The sequence below is a fragment of the Globicephala melas genome, chromosome 1 (genome assembly GCF_963455315.2).
Source record: "Globicephala melas chromosome 1, mGloMel1.2, whole genome shotgun sequence".
Taxonomy (NCBI): domain Eukaryota; kingdom Metazoa; phylum Chordata; class Mammalia; order Artiodactyla; family Delphinidae; genus Globicephala; species Globicephala melas.
The window spans coordinates 25,913,782-25,933,542 of NC_083314.1; the positions used below are offsets into that span (position 1 = coordinate 25,913,782).

Sequence of the window (19,761 nt, forward strand, 5' to 3'; positions counted from 1 at the left end):
GTTGTGGCACACAGGCTTAGTTGCTCTGCGGCATGTGGGATCTTCCCGGACCAGGGCTCAGACCCGTGTCCCCTGCATTGGCAGGCAGATTCTTAACCACCGCGCCACCAGGGAAGCCCCAAAAGACAATCTCTGAATCTTTCTTACAACCTGATTGTTAAATACTAAATCCACTGCCAACGAACTTTGCTGGGCATATAAGTCCTTATGAGAATACTGACAATAAACATTTATCGAGAACTACCGTGTGCCAGGCACTGATCTTAGTGTTTCACAGATATTAACTAAGTTAATCTCCCAACCACCTCATGAGAGGTAAGAACTATTATCCCCACTTACAGCTGAGGACACCAGCACACAAAGAAAACAGGCAGGCAGCCCCAGCCAGTGGGTGGTGGAACTGGATCTGCATGCCAGCAGTCCAACTCAAGGTCCAGGAACCACACTTGACTGCTTGGAACAAGGTTTTGCTCACAGTGAAATACGGAAGGTGGGCTTCCCTGGTGGCACAGTGGTTGAAAGTCCGCCTGCTGATGCAGGGGACACGGGTTCGTGCCCCGGTCCGGGAAGATCCCACATGCTGCGGAGCGGCTGGGCCCATGAGCCATGGCTGCTGAGGCTGCGCATCCGGAGCCTGTGCTCCGCAACGGGAGAGGCCACAACAGTGAGAGGCCTGTGTACCGCAAAAAAAAAAAAAAAAAAAAAAAAAAATACGGAAGGTGGTCACTGCTTCCGCAGGCAAGGAAAGAGATACGTAGTATTTGATTAAGGATGGGAGGAAAATAGCTTAAGGATTAAAAGCACAAGCTTGGGAGCCAGACTGCCTGGGTTCAAATGCTCTACTGTCTCATTAGCTTTAAGATCCCAGGCAAGTCACTTAACCTCTCTGTGTCTCAGTTTTCCTGTCTGTAAAACGCAGATGATAATAATACTACCTATCTCATAGGCTTGTTATGAGAACTAAGTGTTATTATTTGAATAGCACTTAGAACATTGCCTGGCACATAGGCAGCAATATGTGTTTGTTCAAAAAGTTTTTTTCAAGATCTTCCCTGCTGCTAAACGCTGTCTGACACAATACACATACCTGGACACATGAGGACTTCTATCTTGCAGGAACTTGATTCTATGCGATTTATTATGTTCACCATACGATATCCTGGGCGTTTAGAATGCATATTCTCAAAGTGATTAATATTCTGTGGACACTGTGAAAAGCTGCACTGTCTCTGTATCCACGGCAGTCTGTTTCTGATTGCTCTATTTCAGTCAGTAGCATTACCGTAATACCCGTCGTCCAGGCCAAAGCCTTGTTACTTTTGACTCAGCTCCCATCTTTGTCCCCGGCACTCTGTCACTCATCATGACCTGTGGAGCCTTCTGTAGACAGTCCTATTGTATCAATCCCTTCTTTCCATTCCCATTGCCACTGCCAGATACAGCCCTTCAAAATGCTGAACTAGCCTCCTAACTGGTCTCCCCAGTCTCTCCTCTTTCTCGCTCATCTCACAAACCTACCAACACCAGATTAACCTTCCCACAATCTCTCTTGCATTGTGTGATTCACCTGCTCAGAACCCTACAATGCTTCTCCATTGCCCGTAGGATGAATTCTCCTGAGCCCCGGCCTCTGCAATCTAATCCCAGTCAATCGGCCTAGATTCATTTCCTACCGTTTGCCAACAAGACCCTCTGGGCCCTGTCTTCTCACAGGCTCCCGAAATATCGTGCTCATTCCCACCTCCCAGTTTTTGTTCATACTTTCTATCAATCTATGTCTCCCCATCATCAGCCCCTTCACCCATTCTACATTCATCTCCTCACTCATTCGTTAATTCAACCAATATTTGCTGAGACTTACTATGCGTGGGAGGTGCTACAATGCAGAAGATTTTACCCCTGCTCTCAATAACCCCCCCAGGTAATTCTACCATCTCAACAAACCTATTTTCTCTTTAAGTCTTCCCAGACCAAGCTTTCCAGGCTGGTCCAGCCCACATTGATCTTCTGATACTCACATTTTTCTACTGTCTTATATTTTGAATTGTTTTATACGTTGGTTTTATTTCCTCCAATAAGACTATAATTTCCTTGAGAAAGGGAGCCGATTTTAGTATCATTACCTCTCGCTGTGCTTAGTATCCCTCACCTACACAGTGGGCATGTCATACTAATGACATTGAACTGTTTTGGCTGTTTTGACGAAATCCATATTGCCTAACATAACCTAGGATTTACTTCCCTTAAAGTAATTCCTAGGTTGGTGCTTTGAAATATAACACTTCCATCAAAGTTAGCCCCTAAGATAATTTTAACAAGGTCATGAGTTTTTGGATGGCAGTTACAACGATCATGCCACCCTTACTCTCACCCCCTGTATTCTCACCTAATGGTGGATCAGGTCAAAAATGGTCCAATCAGTGGCACGTGGAGATGCAGTCTTAATCTTCCCGACTCAAAATTCCCTGCACTTCTGATTGTCTCAAGTGATTAGCAACTCTGAATCATTCAGGACTCATCTATGAACTAGTGAACTGAACAGAGACGGAGCTCTAACTTTATATAGGAAGAGGGGAAGTGACCAATATGAGAATGGCTTCAAAAGAATGTCCATTAGGCTACTGACATTCAGGGAAAACAAATTTACACATCAGCTTAAGCAGAGAGAATTCCTAAAGGAAATATGTTGGCATATATAGGTGTGCATATATATGTATGTATATGTGTGTGTGCCTGCATGTGTGTACAGTTCAAGTGCAAAGCAAATATATATGGTACCATTAGCATAAAAAACTGAAAAATTTTATGTGAATTCATATTTATTTGAGGCTGTATTATCCCTAACTTCACCAACTGAAAAGTTTTTATAAAAGGAATTTTTATAGACTCCAACTCAAATCTTCAATCTAGTAACAAGCATTGATTTATAGTGATTGATAGTTCATGTTTTCCTGGTGGCATACCCTTTATTCTGGAAATACTCTAAGTGAATGGAATGACTTCAATTTATAGAAGTATCATTATACTTTACAAAATCCTATAAGGCAATAATCCATCTCCCCTTAACTTACTCTTTGTTCTCTTACGCCCTACAAAACGGAAACCACACCAAAACCAAAATAATAAGAAGAGTAAATAACTCCTTTTAACTGGAATGACTGATTTTAAAGTATCCCCTAGAATTTTTGCCTAATTGTTTTTAAATTATTAATCACTTAAATAAGTTAATTATAAGGTAAGTAATAAATCACTCTCACCTACTTCAGTCATATACTTGATCAATTCTTCCTTAGAAAGAAACCCACGTTTAGCTGGATCTAACACCTAAGGGAAAAGAAAAGATAGATATTATATTTTTTGTTTGGTGAATAAATTCTGCATGATGAATTTTTCATGTAAATATAAATATATATATAAAATCTGGAATTTACACACCTCAAAAGCTCGATGAAGGATATCTTCTGGAATTGGTCTGTATCTAATTATGCAATAAAAGGAGTAAATGCCACAGTATTTAGCTCAGTCTCCACATAACAAATGATCACATTAAAAAAAAAAAGCTGCTAACATACTAGGATATTTAATAATACTTCCCTCACTGAAATATTTTTGGGTATCTAGATAATAAAGTTGAAAGTACTCCACAGCCACAAGGAATACTTAGTTAAAAATCACTGGCATGTTTGATGTTATCTATTAGCTTTTTCATTATTGTGGAAAATAATCCGAACAAAACTTGTTCACATTATTATCTCCTCCCAGGTAGATGAAATTACATGCACTAAGACCCTGTGGGATGCATTGGAGGCCAGGAGGCTGGAGCATAGGGAGAAAGGAGGAGAATGTTTTCAGATGATGCTGGAGAGAGAAACAGGGACCAGAACGTGCAGGGCGTTACCATCCATGAAAGTGACTTTGGTTATTTTTGTTTATTTGGGAACAAAATTTCTACAGTAAACCAACCATGGTAAGCTAATGCTACACTTTCTCTAGAAAAATAATTAGAGTTAATTCTTATTTATCATTGATAATTCAAAACAGAAGATAATAAGAATGTTGTTGATTTATGCTTTTTGCAGCTTATTTGCCCTTTAATTACACTTTCCTTATTAGATTAATACTGAAGTGGTTGATACTTCGGAGCACATACCAACCAGCAGTTCAGAAGTATAGAGAAAAATTAGAAGGAAGTTATCCTATGATAAATATCGATTGAGTATAACATATAAAGTGAAAAAGCCAAGTGTTTTGAAATTAATGCAAGTCCAATCATTACCTTACCTTAACAATTGCACTTATTTTCTTACCTTCTTTCCAGTAGTACTTCAGTCATCACTGGAAGAAATTTTTCAAATCGAATGTATCCAGTGGGTTCTTCTTCTTCCACCTAAACATTCAATAAAAAATAGCCACTTAGGGCTTCCCTGGTGGCGCAGTGGTTGAGAGTCCGCCTGCTGATGCAGGGGACACGGGTTCATGCCCCGGTCCGGGAAGATCCCACATGCCACGGAGCGGCTGGGCCCGTGAGCCATGGCCGCTGAGCCTGCGCGTCCGGAGCCTGTGCTCCGTGACGGGAGAGGCCACAGCAGTGAGAGGCCCGCATACTGCAAAAAAAACCCCACAAAAAACCAAAAGCCACTTATTCATTCAACAAATGTATTGAACAACTACTTTTTTCCAAGCACTGTGTCAAGTGCTGGGGATTTGATAGTGAGCATACTTGGGCATGGTCTCCACTGACAGAATTTATATGCTGGTAGTAGAGACATATATCCATCAACAAACAACAAAGCTGAGTGTCTAATTGTAAGTTTATGTTAAGTACAATGAAGTAAAGGAGCATAGAATAAAGAAAACTTTTCTGGGCCAAATCATCAGGAAAGGCATTCATGAAGAAATCACACTTGAAGTGATTTATAAAGGAGGGTAGAAGACAATCAGACAAAGACAGCAGGGAAGACAGTCCCAGGTAGACGAAATTACAAGACCCTGCGGGATGCACTGGAGGCCAGGAAGCTTGAGCACAGGGAGAAAGGAGGAGACTGTTTTCAGATGAGGCTGGAGAGAGAAACAGGGACCAGAATGTGCAGGGCGTTACCATCCTTGAAAGTGACTTTGGTTATTATCCTAAGACACTGCTACCCTAAATCACTGAAGGTCTCATAGATGTGTGTCTGAAAGCTCACATTGGTTGTAGGTGAGGCAGCTTCTGCTGTAGTCTAAGCAGATATGACAAGGGCTTGGATTAGAGTGGTGGCCATGGAGAGAGAAGTGGGTGCTTTCAAGAAATATTTAAGAAGTAAAACCAATAAAACCTGGCACAGCATCTATTATGTGCAAGGATAAGAAAAAAAGAGGAGTCAAGGACAACTCCCAGGATTCTGACTTGCACAAACGGGATGGAGTAATGTTCTTCCCTGAGATAAGGAACACTGGGTTAGAGACCAGGTTAGGGGACCAATCTCAATCTCAAGGACTAAAATATCTATCAAATCCTTGTAATATTTATTAAATAACCAGATGGCCTGTGGAACATTGTTATATCACCACTAATTAAGAGAAGACAACACCTAAGAAAGAATTTTTGGTACCCAGCACCATTAGATGAGAATGAGGAAGACTCATGCCCACAAGGTTCAACTTTGATGGTGTGGCTACCAATACACTATTGATTTTAACTTTCATGTCACGTTATTTATAAGGGGCTGTAAATTTTCCACTCCCTTTCAAAAATTCTATTAAAAGGCTCACACATCCCAGTTCAACAGTGGAGATTTTTAAAGATTTATTCTTTGAGCAAAAGATAAGATATCTATAGGTGCTGCTAAGCGGAACACACTGTCATCAAATGACAACTATTTTTGAATGTTTATACTAGATTCTTACCTAGTATGAGTGAAGCCCTTGGACTCCACTATCAGCAAAAAATGTCATCCATCTAATGACAGAATGACGTGTTTCAGAACTTCTGAGCCCACCAATACATGAACAATTATTTTCAGCTGCCTCTAGATCCAAGGCAAGCTTTTTGCAAATTAAGGTTCATATGGCTCCAATGTGCTTGAGTAGCACTCTGTAACTCCCAACCCCACAAGCCTCTTAAAAATAAAATGTCAGTCTCATGAGACTGCCTCTGGAGGGATAATTTTTAAATTAAAATGTTGAGTTTCTATTCTAATTAATCCAGAAATCTGTTCCAGAAGCTAGAGCAATGGTTTGTTTCCCTTTCCTTACCCCCAACAAACCACTGCAGAGCAAACAGTCTTGACCTTGAAAGATCAAAGCTCTTCTTTAATTTTGAGCATCTTCATTAATCTACAAACTGTTTTTAGTTTTTCTAAAGGGAGTTCAACTCTATAGCACTCTCTCCATCACATGAGAATTCACAAACACATACTATGTCCCTCATAATGCTTCCCCCCTCATCGCCACACTCCTGCACAACTTCCACAAGCCCTTGGTGCTCTGAACATGGGTGAAAATGTTGCAGGTCATTCTGGCCTGATAGATCTGTGTAGACCGAAAACTCCACAAAAATAATAAGTTAAAGCAAATCTCCAATAAATCAGGATAGCAGATGAGGCATACATTTTCCTTAGCTTTTTTTTTTTTTTTTTTAAAAGAGGGATAGTGAACAAACAGGGACCTTGGGGTTAAAAAAAGGAAGAAGAAAAAATGTGTAAGTCCATCTTCAACTTGGGCAGATTGTGAAAATCTTTCTATGACTCAACACTGTCCTCTAGAGGCCACAACTAATCTGTTCTTTTGTACTAAAAGACGTACAAGCAATGGCATAAAAACAATACAATTATATGATATTTCTAAATACAGCATTAATGTACTGTATAATATATACTATATACTACTTTCTAGTATAAAAAGTTTTATATTCTTCAAATAAATTTATTTTTGAATAGTTTTAGATTTACAGAAAACTTGAAAAGATAGTAGAGAGTTCCCATATACCCCACCCCACCCCGCCCCGCCCCAGTTTCCTCTATTGTTTACCCTTTCCTTACCATGGGACAACTACACTTGGTTCATTGTCACAACTAATGAACCAATACTGACACATTGTTATTTATGCTTTATTTGGATTCCACTGGTTTTCTAAAAGGCATTTTAGGAAATTCCCTGGCGGTCCAGTGGTTAGGACTCTGTGCTCTCACTGCCGAGGGCCTGGGTCCAATTCCTGGTCAGGGAACTAAGATCTTACAAGCTGTGCAGCATGGCCAAAAAGTAAAAATAAATAAGTTAAGTTTAAAAAAATAAATAAAAAATAAAAGGCATTTTAAAAAAACCTGGTACGTTCCTCTACCATAAAAGAGAAACAAGAAGAGTAGGGTAGAATACCACTCCTGGCAATCTGGAAATGAGTGGGTAGAGGGAGGATAAGAGGTGTTTCTATTATTTCTGGTGTTTCTATTATTTCTGGACAAACTAGTTAACTTTATGAGGCCATGAGTAAGACAGGACAAAAACACTACTTTCTAGAAATGTTATGCAATGATGGCTCAATGATTATTTAAATCCACATATTAAAATGTCTTTAAGATTTAATAGAAATATATCAGATATTGAACCATTCTTTATAGTATATTGTATATAGATAGATAGATAGATATGTAGAGTTATGGGTTGAGTTGTATCTTCCCCAAATTCTTATGTTGGAGTCCTAACCCCTAGTACCTCGGAATGTGACTTATTTGGAGAGAGGGTACTCCCTGAGGTAATCAAGTTAAAATGAGGTCATTAGGGTGGGCCCTAATCAAATATGACTGACGTCATTATAAAAAGGAGAAATTTGGACAAGAGACATGCACACTGGGAGAACGTCATGTGAACATGAAGACAAGCCATCTACAAGCCAAGGAGAAAGGCCTGGAACAGATCCTTCTCTCATAGCCAACGGAAGGAACCAACCCTGCCAACAACTTAATTCTGTACTTCTAACCTCCAGAACTGTGAGACAATAAACTTCTGTTGTTTAAGCCACTGTTTGTGGTACTTTGTTACAGCAGCTCTAGCAAACTTTATACACACACACACAAACACACACACATGCACATTGTTGTGAACCTTACATGAGATATGACATAAAGGTTCTTTGTGAGCCTTGAATTATTATGATTATCATTATTTTTTTTTGATGTTGGGGGTAGGAGTTTATTAATTTATTTATTTTTGCTGTGTTGGGTCTTCGTTTCTGTGCGAGGGCTTTCTCTAGTTGGGGCAAGCGGGGGGCACTCTTCATCGCAGTGCACAGGCCTCTCACTATCGCGGCCTCTCTTATTGCGGAGCACAGGCTCCAGACGTGCAGGCTCAGTAGTTGTGGCTCACGGGCCTAGTTGCTCCGCGGCATGTGGGATCCTCCCAGACCAGGGCTCGAACCCGTGTCCCCTGCATTAGCAGGCAGATTCTCAACCACTGTGCCACCAGGGAAGCCCGATTATCATTTTAATCAACAGTGTACACACTTCTGATTCTATATCACGCAATGATACCTTCTCCTAAAAGAATCAATCTCTGGTGCTAAAATTTTAGACACATCCTCCATGACCCACCATATGGACCTAACTTTTTACAGAAGTTTGATCTTGCCTCCTATCTGTAAAATGTCACATGGAACGTGACGTGAATGTATTAAACTGCTAGGCTAATATCTTGTCCCTTGAGCCCTGGATCCCTGCCTAGAGGACAGGGTATGTGGATTAGCAGCAGTGATGTCTCCACCTTTGCTGTTCCCCTACATGCTTCTTGGACTGATAGGAGAGGGAGAATAATAGACAGCCACCAAACACCTCCCTCCTCTTCAAAAGACAAAAACAAACAAAACAAATATATCTTGTTACTACAAACATGAATGAGGCAAAGTAAGTTATAATCTAGTCTGTTTCATCTAAGAGAAAGGCTTATGAGCTTGAAAGGAGGTAATAATTAGAAAGTAACCTCAGTAGCATTTATGAATGCAAAGGAAATAAAACCTCTTTGCAGGAAGATCCTCAGCTTAGCCTTCAAGTATCATCCTGTGAATTCATCTTAATAGCCTGCCAGCAGGTGTCCGCCCTGATACACCTGGCTTCTCCTCCTCCAAAGAACTATGGTGATAGAGGCAACCTGAAGACACTGCTTCCTTGCCACACAAAGGGGCCACCTGCACAAGGCTAGCACAGTGCCTTCAGACAGTCCATAGTCTCTTTGCATCTTTGTGCCCAATACAGAGAAGTCTCAATAAATATGTAAATACTGTGGGATTTTTTTTTAAAAAGCAACATTTATCTAAGTCTCAAGGCATGAGGCAAATACTGTTTCTCACTCTACTTTGGTAAAAGTCAATTTTCTTAATCTGTTTTGCTTCTGAGGAAATTCGGGCACAGGGAAGTGAAGTGCCTATCTTGGTCCTCAAAGTCGGTCAGGTGTTCTGATGGGATCATAGCCCAGGGTTCTTTCTCCCATTCCCACAGTGAAATCATCAGGCCATCTCTTTTCTCATTAAAGCATTATTTATTTTAATGCTGAACTCACTGATAGGTATAATAAAACACAGTGAAAATTCATTTCTCCCCAGTGACATACAATCAGTCAATAAACTGAACTATTTCATGCTTCAAGAAAGCAAGATGATACCAGTAGTTAAGATGGTTTATAAAGCGCCTACATTTCATCTAGCTCCAGGTCACCAAATATGATACACATATGATTTTTTAAAACTACTTATAGTAAAAAATATAAAAACAAGGAGATAAGGAGATACTTCAAGTTCGACTTGAATACCACATATACAAATTTGGACATAAATCATGTTTCAAAACCAAAACACAAATACAATTTAGAAAATATTTCTCTACTTTGGATAGAATAAAATAATAACAAAAATTCATTGGCACTTGCCAATTATATTATCTTTACAAATAAAAAATCTTAAAGCTACCTACTTTAGAAAAATTATTTTCTCCAAACATTCCAGAGGCTGTTGTGTAAAAATTGGGATATGTATTTCTTTTGGGTTATAAGTCTCTTTCTTGGTACTGGAAGTATCAAAAAAGACTGAATCATCTTTTGGCTGGACTATCAGAGTCTAAGAATCAACAGGTGGCTAAACCATGTAATCAATAAGGTCCCTTCCAACTGTAATTTTCTATAATTGAAGTGATGGGGGGAGTTCAGTGGCTGTCAAGCCATTAATTTCCCCATTCTATCCTCAGGGCAGGGTTGGGGTGGGGAGGGTAAGAGGCTCCAGCTACACTAACTGTTTCACACCCTTCAGTTTCATTTTCTCTCCATGGAGGCATTGAGTGTCCCTCCCTACTCCTAGTAGAGCCCTCTCCTAGTGGACGGAGGCAGTAAGTATTGAAGCAATTACCACTAAGTTTATCCCCTACCCATTTATATCAAAAGCAATTGTTTAAAATTGTGTTGCAATAAGACTGGAGGAAAAGCTCTAACCTGGGTTGAGATTTGGTTAGCACAATAAATATGCAAATACTGTATAAACTTTATTAGGTCCACAGATATATTTAAAATCACATTTATAACAACATGTTAATTCAAAAATATCACTGTTTTTATATTTTATGAAGCAATTTTACTCAAACTCTCTATGTATCTTCAACAACAGACCTGGGTTTTTTAAATACTTATTTATTTTATTTATTTATTTATTTGACTGTGCTAGGTCTTCGTTGTGGCATGTGGGATCTTCGTTGCGGCACGCGGGATCTTTAGATGCAGTACGCGAACACTTAGTTGTGGCATGTGGGATCTAGTTCCTTGACCAGGGATCGAACCCGGGCCCCCTGCATTGGGAACATGGAGTCTTAGCCACTGGACCACAGGGAAGTCCCTAGACTTTCCGTTTCTAAGAGTTTGACTACTTTAGATATCTCATGTCTGTGGAATCATGAAGTATTTGTCTTTTTTGTGACTAGCATTTTCACATATCATAATATCTCCAAGTTTCATTCATGTTATTGTATATGACAGGATTTCCTTCTTAAAATGTTACTTTTTAAAAATTAGATAATAGTATGGAAGAATCATCTTGATGTAATATTGAGTAAAAAAGGTAAAATATTCTAGTTGTGTTTGAGTGATGGATACAAGAGAGACTCCCCTACTTTTCTCTTGTCCAATTTTAATCAGCATGTATTTTTTTAAATAATGAAATTTTTGTAATAACATGGAAAATCGTTGTGATATATTAGGGAAAAAAGCAAGGCTCAAAACTATATATACCGAACCGTACTATAAGATTACTGTCATGTTAAAACCATGTACAGGAAAATAATATGGGAGGAAGCGCACTGAAATACTAACAAGGATTGTATTAAGGTGATGGATTGGGGGTGTGGCCAAGATGGCAGAGTAGGAAGACCCTAAGCTCACACCTTCCCACAGGCACACCAAAATTACAACTACTTACAAAGCAGTTCCCTATGAGAATTATTTGAAGACTATCAGGAAAGACTTTTCACAACTAAAGATATAAAGAAGTAACCATAACAAGACAGGTAGGAGGGCTGGAGACACTGTATTGCCAGAACCCATACCCCTAGGTAGGTAGCCCACAAATAGGAGGATACTCACAATTGCAGAGGTTCCCCCCAAGGAGCAAAAGGTTCAAGCCCCATGTTGGGCTCCCTAGCTCAGCGGTCCTGCACCAGAAGATGAGCCCCCAGAATGTCTGACTTTGTGTATAAGAGAGCTGGAGGGCTGTAGGAAACAGAGACTCCACTCTTAAAGGGCACACATAAAATCTCACACACTCCGAACCCTAGCACAGAGGCAGTAGTTTGAAAGAAGCCTGGGTCAGACCTACTTGCTAATCTTGGAGAGCCTCCCAAAGAGGCAGGAAGCAGCTGGACCTCCAAGGGATGAAGACACTGGCAGCAGCCATTTCTGGGAGCTGCTTCTACCACAATGACACCAGCACTGGCAAGTGCCATGTGGAATCCTCCCTCTAGCATATTCGTGCTGGGGGCTTATCCACCCACCAGTGAGCTGGCAGCAGCCCCTCCCTAACGCCCCTCCCCAGGCCCTACAGACAGCCTCGATGGACCAAGCCCTGCCCTCCAGTGGGCCGGCAGTGGTTGCCTCCCCTCACCAGGCTGCTCAGCCAACCACATGGGAAGCCTACCCCACCCTCCAGCAGGACCACAGCCACTGCAGGAGGCAGGGCCTTGCAGCCAACTGGGCTGGGGACCAGTCCCGCTTACCAGCATGCCCACAGTAGTCAGCCCTGCCACAACAGAAGGGCACACACAGCCCACAGAGGGGGCATATAGCTCTGGTGACCAGAGGGGAGTGTGCTGCTGGGCCCCATGGGACTCTCCTACATAAGGCCACTACTCCAAGATTGGGAAACAAAACTGGCCTACCTAATACATAGAAATAAACAAAGAGAATTAAGCAAAATGAAGAGACTATAACAAGAGACAAAGAAGGACATTGTATAATGATAAAAGGATCAACCCAACAAGAAGATATAACAACTGTAAATATATATTCACCAAACACAGGAGCACCTAAATACATAAAGCAAATATTAACAGACATAAAAAGAGAAATCAACAGTAATACAATAGTACGGGACATTAACACCCCACTTTCATCAATGGACAGATCATCTAGACAGAAAATCAATAAGGAAATACAGACCTTAAATAACACATAAGACCAAATGGACTTAATTGATATTTATAGAGCCTTCCACCCAAAAGCAGCAGAATACATTCTTTTCAAGGGCACATGGAACATTCTCCAGGATAGAGCACATGCTAGGCCACAAAACAAGCCTTGGTAAATTTACAAAAATTGAAATCATATCAAGCATCTTTTCCAACCACAATGCTATGAGGCTAGAAATCAATTACAAGAAAAAATCTGCAAAAAAACACAAACATATGGAGGCTAAACAATATGCTACTAATCAACCAGTGGATCACTGAAGAAATCAAAGAGGAATTAAAAAATACCTAGAGACAAATGAAAGTGAAAACATGATGATCCAAAACCTATGGGCTCAGCAAAAGCAGTTCTAAGAGGTAAGTTTATACTGATACAAGGTTACCTTAGGAAACAAGAAAAATCTCAAATAAGCAACCTAACCTTACACCTAAATCAACTAGAGAAAGAAGAACAAACAAAACTCCAAGTTAGTAGAAGGAAAGAAATCATAAAGACCAGAGCAGAAATAAATGAAATAGACTTAAAAAAAATCAATGAAACTAAAAGCTGGTTCTTTGAAAAGATAAACAAAATTGATAAACCTTTAGCCAGACTCATCAAGAAAAAACGAGAGGGCTTCCCTGGTGGCGCAGTGGTTGAGAGTCCGCCTGCCGATGCAGGGGACACGGGTTCGTGCCCCGGTCCGGGAAGATCCCCATGCCGCGGAGTGGCTGGGCCCGTGAGCCATGGCTGCTGGGCCTGCGCGTCTGGAGCCTGTGCTCCGCAATGGGAGAGGCCACAACAGTGAGAGGCCCGCGTACTGCAAAAAAACCCAAAAAACCAAAAGCAAAAAAACAACAAAAAAGAGAGGGCCCAAATAAATAAAATCAGAAATGAAAGAGAAGTTACAACTGCACACAGAAATACAAATGATCACGAGAGATTAGAGTTTTATACCAATAAAATAAACAATCTAGAAAAAATGGATAAATTCCTAGAAACATACAATCTCCCAAGACTGAATCAGGAAGAAATAGAAAATATGAACAGACCAATTACCAGTAATGAAATCGAATCAGTAATTTAAAAACTCCCAACAAACAAAAGTCCAGGATCAGAAGGTTCACGGGTGAATTCTACAAAACATTTGAAGAGGAGTTAACATTTATCCTTCTCAAATTATTCCAAAAAAATTGAATAGAAAGGAACATTCCATGAGGACAGAATCACCCTAATACCATAACCAGACAAAGACACCACAAAAAGAGAAAATCACATGCCAGTATCACTAATGAACATAGACACAAAAATTCTCAACAAAATGTCAGCAAACCAAATTAACAATACATTAAAAGGATCATACACCATGATCAAGTGGGATTTATCCCAGGATGCAAGGATGGTTCAATATTTGCAAATCAATCAATTTTCAATTTGAAACACCACATTAAAAAACTGAAGAATAAAAATCATATCATCATCTCAATAGATGCAGAAAAAGCTTTTGACAAAATTCAACATCCATTTATGATACAAACTTTCAATAAAATGGGTATAGAGGGAATATACCTCAACATAAGAAAGGCCATATACGACAAACCCACAGCTAATATCATACTCAATGGTAAAAAGCTGAAAGTATTTCTTCTAAGATCAGGAACAAGACAAGAATGCCTACCCTTGCCACTTTTATTCAACATAATATTGGAAGTCCTAGCCACAGCAATCAGACCAGTGTACACAATATCACACCGTGCACAATACCACACAATATGCGTACACATAAAATACTGTCTTGATTACTGCAGCTTCATGTAAATCTTGCAATGAGGTAGTGTAAGTCCAACTTTGCCCTTTCTTGTCAAAATTATTTCAGTTGTTCTAGGTCTTTCACTTTTCCATTCAAATTTTAGAGTCAGCTTGTAAATTTCTTCAAAAAGCTTGCTGTGATTTGGCTGAAAATGTACTGAATCTATAGATCAATCTGAGAAGAACTGCCATCTTAAAAATATTGAGCTTTCTAATTCACAAACAGGTATATCTATGCATTTATTTAGATCTTAATTTCCCTCTATAATGTTTGCTGTTTTCAGTGTATGTGTCTCGCCTTTGTTAAATTTCATTATTTCACTTTTTATGCTATTGTAAATGGAACTGCTTGCTTAACTTCATTTTTCTAATTGTTAATTTCTAGTTTATAGAAATATAATTAATTTTGTATGTTGACTTTGTAGCCTGTGACCTGGCTAAATTCATATATTAGTTCTAATGGCTTTTAGTAAATTTCTTAGGATCTTCTAGATGAACAATCATGTTGTTTGAAATAAAGACAGTTTTACTTCTTATTTTCCAAACTGTGTATTTTTTATTGTTTCTTGCCTTGTTGCACTGGCTAAGACTTCAAGTACTATGATGAATAGGAGTGATGAACATAGACATTCCTGATTTTAGGTTAAAAGCATTGAGCTTTCACCACTGAGTAAGATGTTAGCCTTAGGTTTTTTTGTAGATGCCCTCAGCCAGGTTGAGAAGCTTCCTTTTATTCTTAGTTTGCTGGATATTTTTATCTTCAATGGGTGTTGAATTTTTTCAGTGTTTTTTTCTGTATTTATTGAAATGATCATATGGTTTATCTACTTCGTCCTGTTAATGTAGTAAATTACATTGATTGATGTTAAGCCAACCTTAAATTTCTGGGATAAACGCCACCTGCTCAAGATGTATTACCCTTTTTAACATATTGTTGAAATTGATTTGGTAAAATTTTATTAAGGACTTTTTGCATCTATGTTAATAAGGTCTATAGTTTTCTTTTCTTGTAATATGATTGTCTGGTTTTGGTATCAGAGTAATACTAGCCTCAGAAAATGAGTTGGAAAAATGTTCTTTCATATAATATTTTCAGAAGGATTTTTGTATAGAATTGGTACTACTTCTATAAATGTTTGAGAGAATTCACCAGTGAAGTCATCTGAATCTCTAGCTTTCTTTGTGGGAAATTTTTAATTATAAACTTAATTTTGGTAATTGATATGAGACTATTCAAATTCTCCAGTTTTTCTTGGGTCAGTTTTGGTAATTTTTATCTGTCAGGGAATCGGTCCAGTTATCTAAGTTGCCAGATTTATTGCCATAAAGTTTTTCATAATGTTTCCTTATTATCCTCTTAAAATGTTTGAAAGATAATGATAACCCCTCCTTTATCTTTTTTTTTGTTTTTACACAGAAGTTACTCTTTAATTTTTGCTTCAAGAAGCAGGGATCAGTGACTACAGATCTCATACTATTAAGAATTCGTAGAAGGGAAACTTCATAATTAAATTGAAAGATTATTTTTAAATTTTTATTGAAGTATAGTTGATTTACAATGTTGTGTTAGTTTCAGGTATATAGAAAAGTGATATATATATATATATATATATACTCTTTTTCAGATTCTTCTCCATTATAGGTTATTACAAGATATTGAGTATAGATAGCTCCCTGTGCTTTCCTTTAATCTTGACATTGGTAATTTGTATCTTAATGTCCTTAGCTATAAGTTTATCAGTTGTATTTGAAAAGACCAGTATTTTGCTTTCCGTGATTTTCTCTGTTCATCTTGTATTTCACTGATTTCTGCTCTTTATAATTTTCTTCCTTCTATTTATATTGGGTTTACGTTGCTCTTCTTTTTCCGGTTTCTTAAGATGAGAATTTAGATAATTACTTTTAGATCTTTTTGTCTTTTCTAATATAAACACTTAAAGTGCTAAACTGTCCCCTAAGTGCTGCTTTACCTGCATGACACAAAGTTTGACACACCGTATCTTCATTATTGTTCAGGGAAAAATATTTTCTAATTCCCCTTATGATTTCTTCTTCGATTCGTGAGTTATTTAGAAGTATGCTGCTTAGGGACTTCCCTGGTGGTCCAGTGGTTAAGACTTCACCTACCAATGCCGGGGATGCAGGTTCGATCCCTGGTCGGGGAGCTAGGATCCCACATGCCTCAGGGCCAAAGGACCAAAACATAAAACAGAAGCAATACTGTAGCACAGTATTGCTTTAAAAGTGGTCCACATCAAAAAATCTTAAAAAAAAAAAAGTATGTTGCTTAATTCCAAGTATTTGAGGATTTCCTAGTGATATTATTCTCAGTTGGTCTCTATTTAATTCTTTTTTTTTGGTATCAGAAAACATATCCTGTATGATTTTAATTTTTAAAATTCTGTTGTGACTTGTTTTATGGCCCAGTACTTAATCTATCTTAATGAACATCGCATGTACACTTGGAAAGAACATGTATTTTGTGGTTGTTGGGGGTAGTGTTCTATAAATATCAATTAGGTCAGAATGGTTGATGGTGTTGTTTGTATCTTCTACATCTTTGCTGATATTTTATGTAGGTGTTCTATCAATTACTTAGAGAGGGTTACTGAAATCTTCATCTGTGATTGTGGAATTGTCTGTTTCTCCCTCTAATCTGTCCATTTCTGCTTTTTAAAAATACATTTATGATTTTTAAAACTTCCTGATGAATTGACCTTTTTTTAAATCACTGTGCAATGTAATAATGTCACCAACATTGGTATTATTTTTCCCAACATCCTTTAGTTCTCCTTTATAATTACTTTAAATTCTCCATAATACCACTTAGGTTTGAACTTTAAAGGATGCAGACCTCTAAATATCCTTTCCACTTGTACTGAAATGCCATTATCTCCTCCCAGCTCTTGCACACTGAAGATCCTAGATAGCTCTAAATTAATATTAAAGGAAGAATTGTTTAGTAAACTGTATGTATGTTGGCAAAATTTTTATTAACCTTTCTTACAGTTGCTGGGTTTTGTGATATTCCACACAGGCAGAGATTATTTGGGGCAAGCGGCTAACTACAGAATATTAAGTGGAGGGATCAATGCTGAGTGATTTTTTAAATGATCTATTTCAAGAGATACATCAGATTTCAAGTTGATCTCCAGGAAGTGGAGGGCTGAAAGTTAGTATGCATCGACACTAAAATTCAAGTAAATGACAACTAGAGAACCACACACAGATTTCAATTTTTTACAGAAGAATTTAAAACATAGTCATTATTTCATTTCAGAGCAAATGAGGCAGAAACATTTCAGTTCTGAAACTATGACAGAGCATTTAGCAATATGACATTTACCCCTAGATGTTTACTATTATGTAGCTTTGATTTTCTAAATGTATTTGAATCATACAAATATCTACATGCTTTTTTCCTCTCAGTTATTTGGGAAACTTCAAAAAGGGTAGTCACACCCAAAGCTTTTTAAGCATTTGGCTAGAATTAATCTGAATAAACTGTGTTGTGAGCAAGTATAGAAAAACATTTATGGGCTTAAACAGCTCAGTGATCCCTACTGGTCCATAACTGTTCTAAATATCTGTAATTTTCAAAAGTTGTGTCAACGTACCTAAGAAAACTGTAAAGACAAAATAAAACATTGGGACCTGAGCACCTACTGTGGTTAACTACCCAAACCCACGGGGGCATTTTGGTAGAGAGCCACCTACAGAGCAAGCAAACCCAAACATGCACAGAGGGCCCACAAAGTAACAGCTGATTCCTCACAGTTATTAAATTTAATCTTCATAAAAGCACTATGGTATTGTTGCATTCCTTTTGCAGATGTAGAACCAGGCTTTGAAAGATTAAGTGGCTCACCAAATGCGACATGGTCATAAGTGGTAGCTATGCGATTTGAACCTAGATCTCCTGACACTAGATGTGGTATTTGCTCTACTTTGCCAGAGAAACCTACAGATCAGGAGTTGGCAACCTTTTTCTGTAAAGGGCCAGATCCTTTAAGCTTTGCAAACTATATGGTCTCTTAACTCCGTTCCTGTAGTAAGTAAACAGTCATAGATAATATGTAAGTAAATGAGTCTAGCTGTGTTCCAATAAAACTTTATTTACAAAAACAGGTGGTGGACTGGTCCAGGGGTTGTGGCCCAGGGGTTTTGGCCCAGGTGTTGTGGTTTTCTGATCCCTGCTACAGATTAAAACATACAAGCAAACCATAAAAGAATTAGGCTCTAAAGTTTCTCATCTACTGACTTTCAGAGACATTTTCATTACTGCTCCCTTACTCTACTCAATGACACACAATAATTATGATTTCACTATAAATTCATCTTCCAGTTCCTAGGTCTTCCACAGTGCCAACTTTCCTCTCTCTAACACAAATTCTAGCTTTGATGATGATCACTTTATGGGAGTGATCAAAACCTTTTTTTTTAAACAGTGAGGACCAATGAAGGAAAACAGATTTTTTCCCCCTCTGCTCAGTAATAATACCTTTACTGGATCCCAAAATGAAAAAACAATTTCGTGCTTTACTGAATACATTTAAATGCTAATGAGAAATTGGTACTTCTTTTTAGTTATCAAAATGCTAACGTGGAGCAACAGAGTCATCTTTCTAATCTTCCATGTGCTTTAGGATTCAAAACATGTCTTTTTTTTTTTTTTCTTTTAGATGTTGGGGGTAGGAGTTTATTAATTAATTAATTTATTTTTGGCTGTGCTGGGTCTTCGTTTCTGTGTGAGGGCTTTCTCTAGTTGTGGCAAGCAGGGCCACTCTTCACTGCGGTGCACGGGCCTCTCACTATTGCGGCCTCCCTTGTTGCGGAGCACAGGCTCCAGATGCGCAGGCTCAGTAGTTGTGGCTCACAGGCCTAGTTGCTCCGCGGCATGTGGGATCCTCCCAGACCAGGGCTCGAACCCGTGTCCCCTGCATTAGCAGGCAGATTCTCAACCACTGCGCCACCAGGGAAGCCCAAAACATGTCTTCTTATACATTATTTCATTTATCTTTGAAGCAAACTCTGAAGTAGGTGTCATTATGGAGAAACTGATATTTACAGAGGTTAAGCGACTCACCCAGAGTCACAACTCCTTCTCTTCTGTGTAACACTAAAGAAGCAAGTACTGTGCTGGGTGCAAGGAAGGAGATAAATAAAATCATACTTCCTTGCCTTTCTCCTTATCCTCTTTGTTGATCCCTGGCCTCCACGAAAACCCACATACCTAGATAAGCAATTCTGAAAAGATTCTTCTCCTGGTGGTTGCCCAGGTAGTTT

At 38.7% G+C, this 19,761-nt stretch overlaps 1 protein-coding gene across 3 annotated transcripts in view; it reads right to left on the reverse strand.

Moving 5' to 3' along the window:
• The window catches only part of EFCAB2 (EF-hand calcium binding domain 2), a 126,910-nt gene that overhangs the window by 1,489 nt on the left and 105,660 nt on the right, over window positions 1–19,761 (reverse strand). For 2 of the 3 annotated variants that reach the window (XM_030868519.3, XM_060305863.2), the window contains 3 exons: window positions 4,308–4,387; window positions 3,436–3,478; window positions 3,258–3,324 (listed from right to left, as the gene is read on the reverse strand). In XM_030868519.3, the coding sequence (XP_030724379.1) occupies window positions 3,258–3,324; window positions 3,436–3,478; window positions 4,308–4,387 (190 nt within the window). The remainder of the gene's footprint in view (window positions 1–3,257; window positions 3,325–3,435; window positions 3,479–4,307; window positions 4,388–19,761) is intronic. The other variant, XM_030868520.3, reaches the window with a different exon arrangement.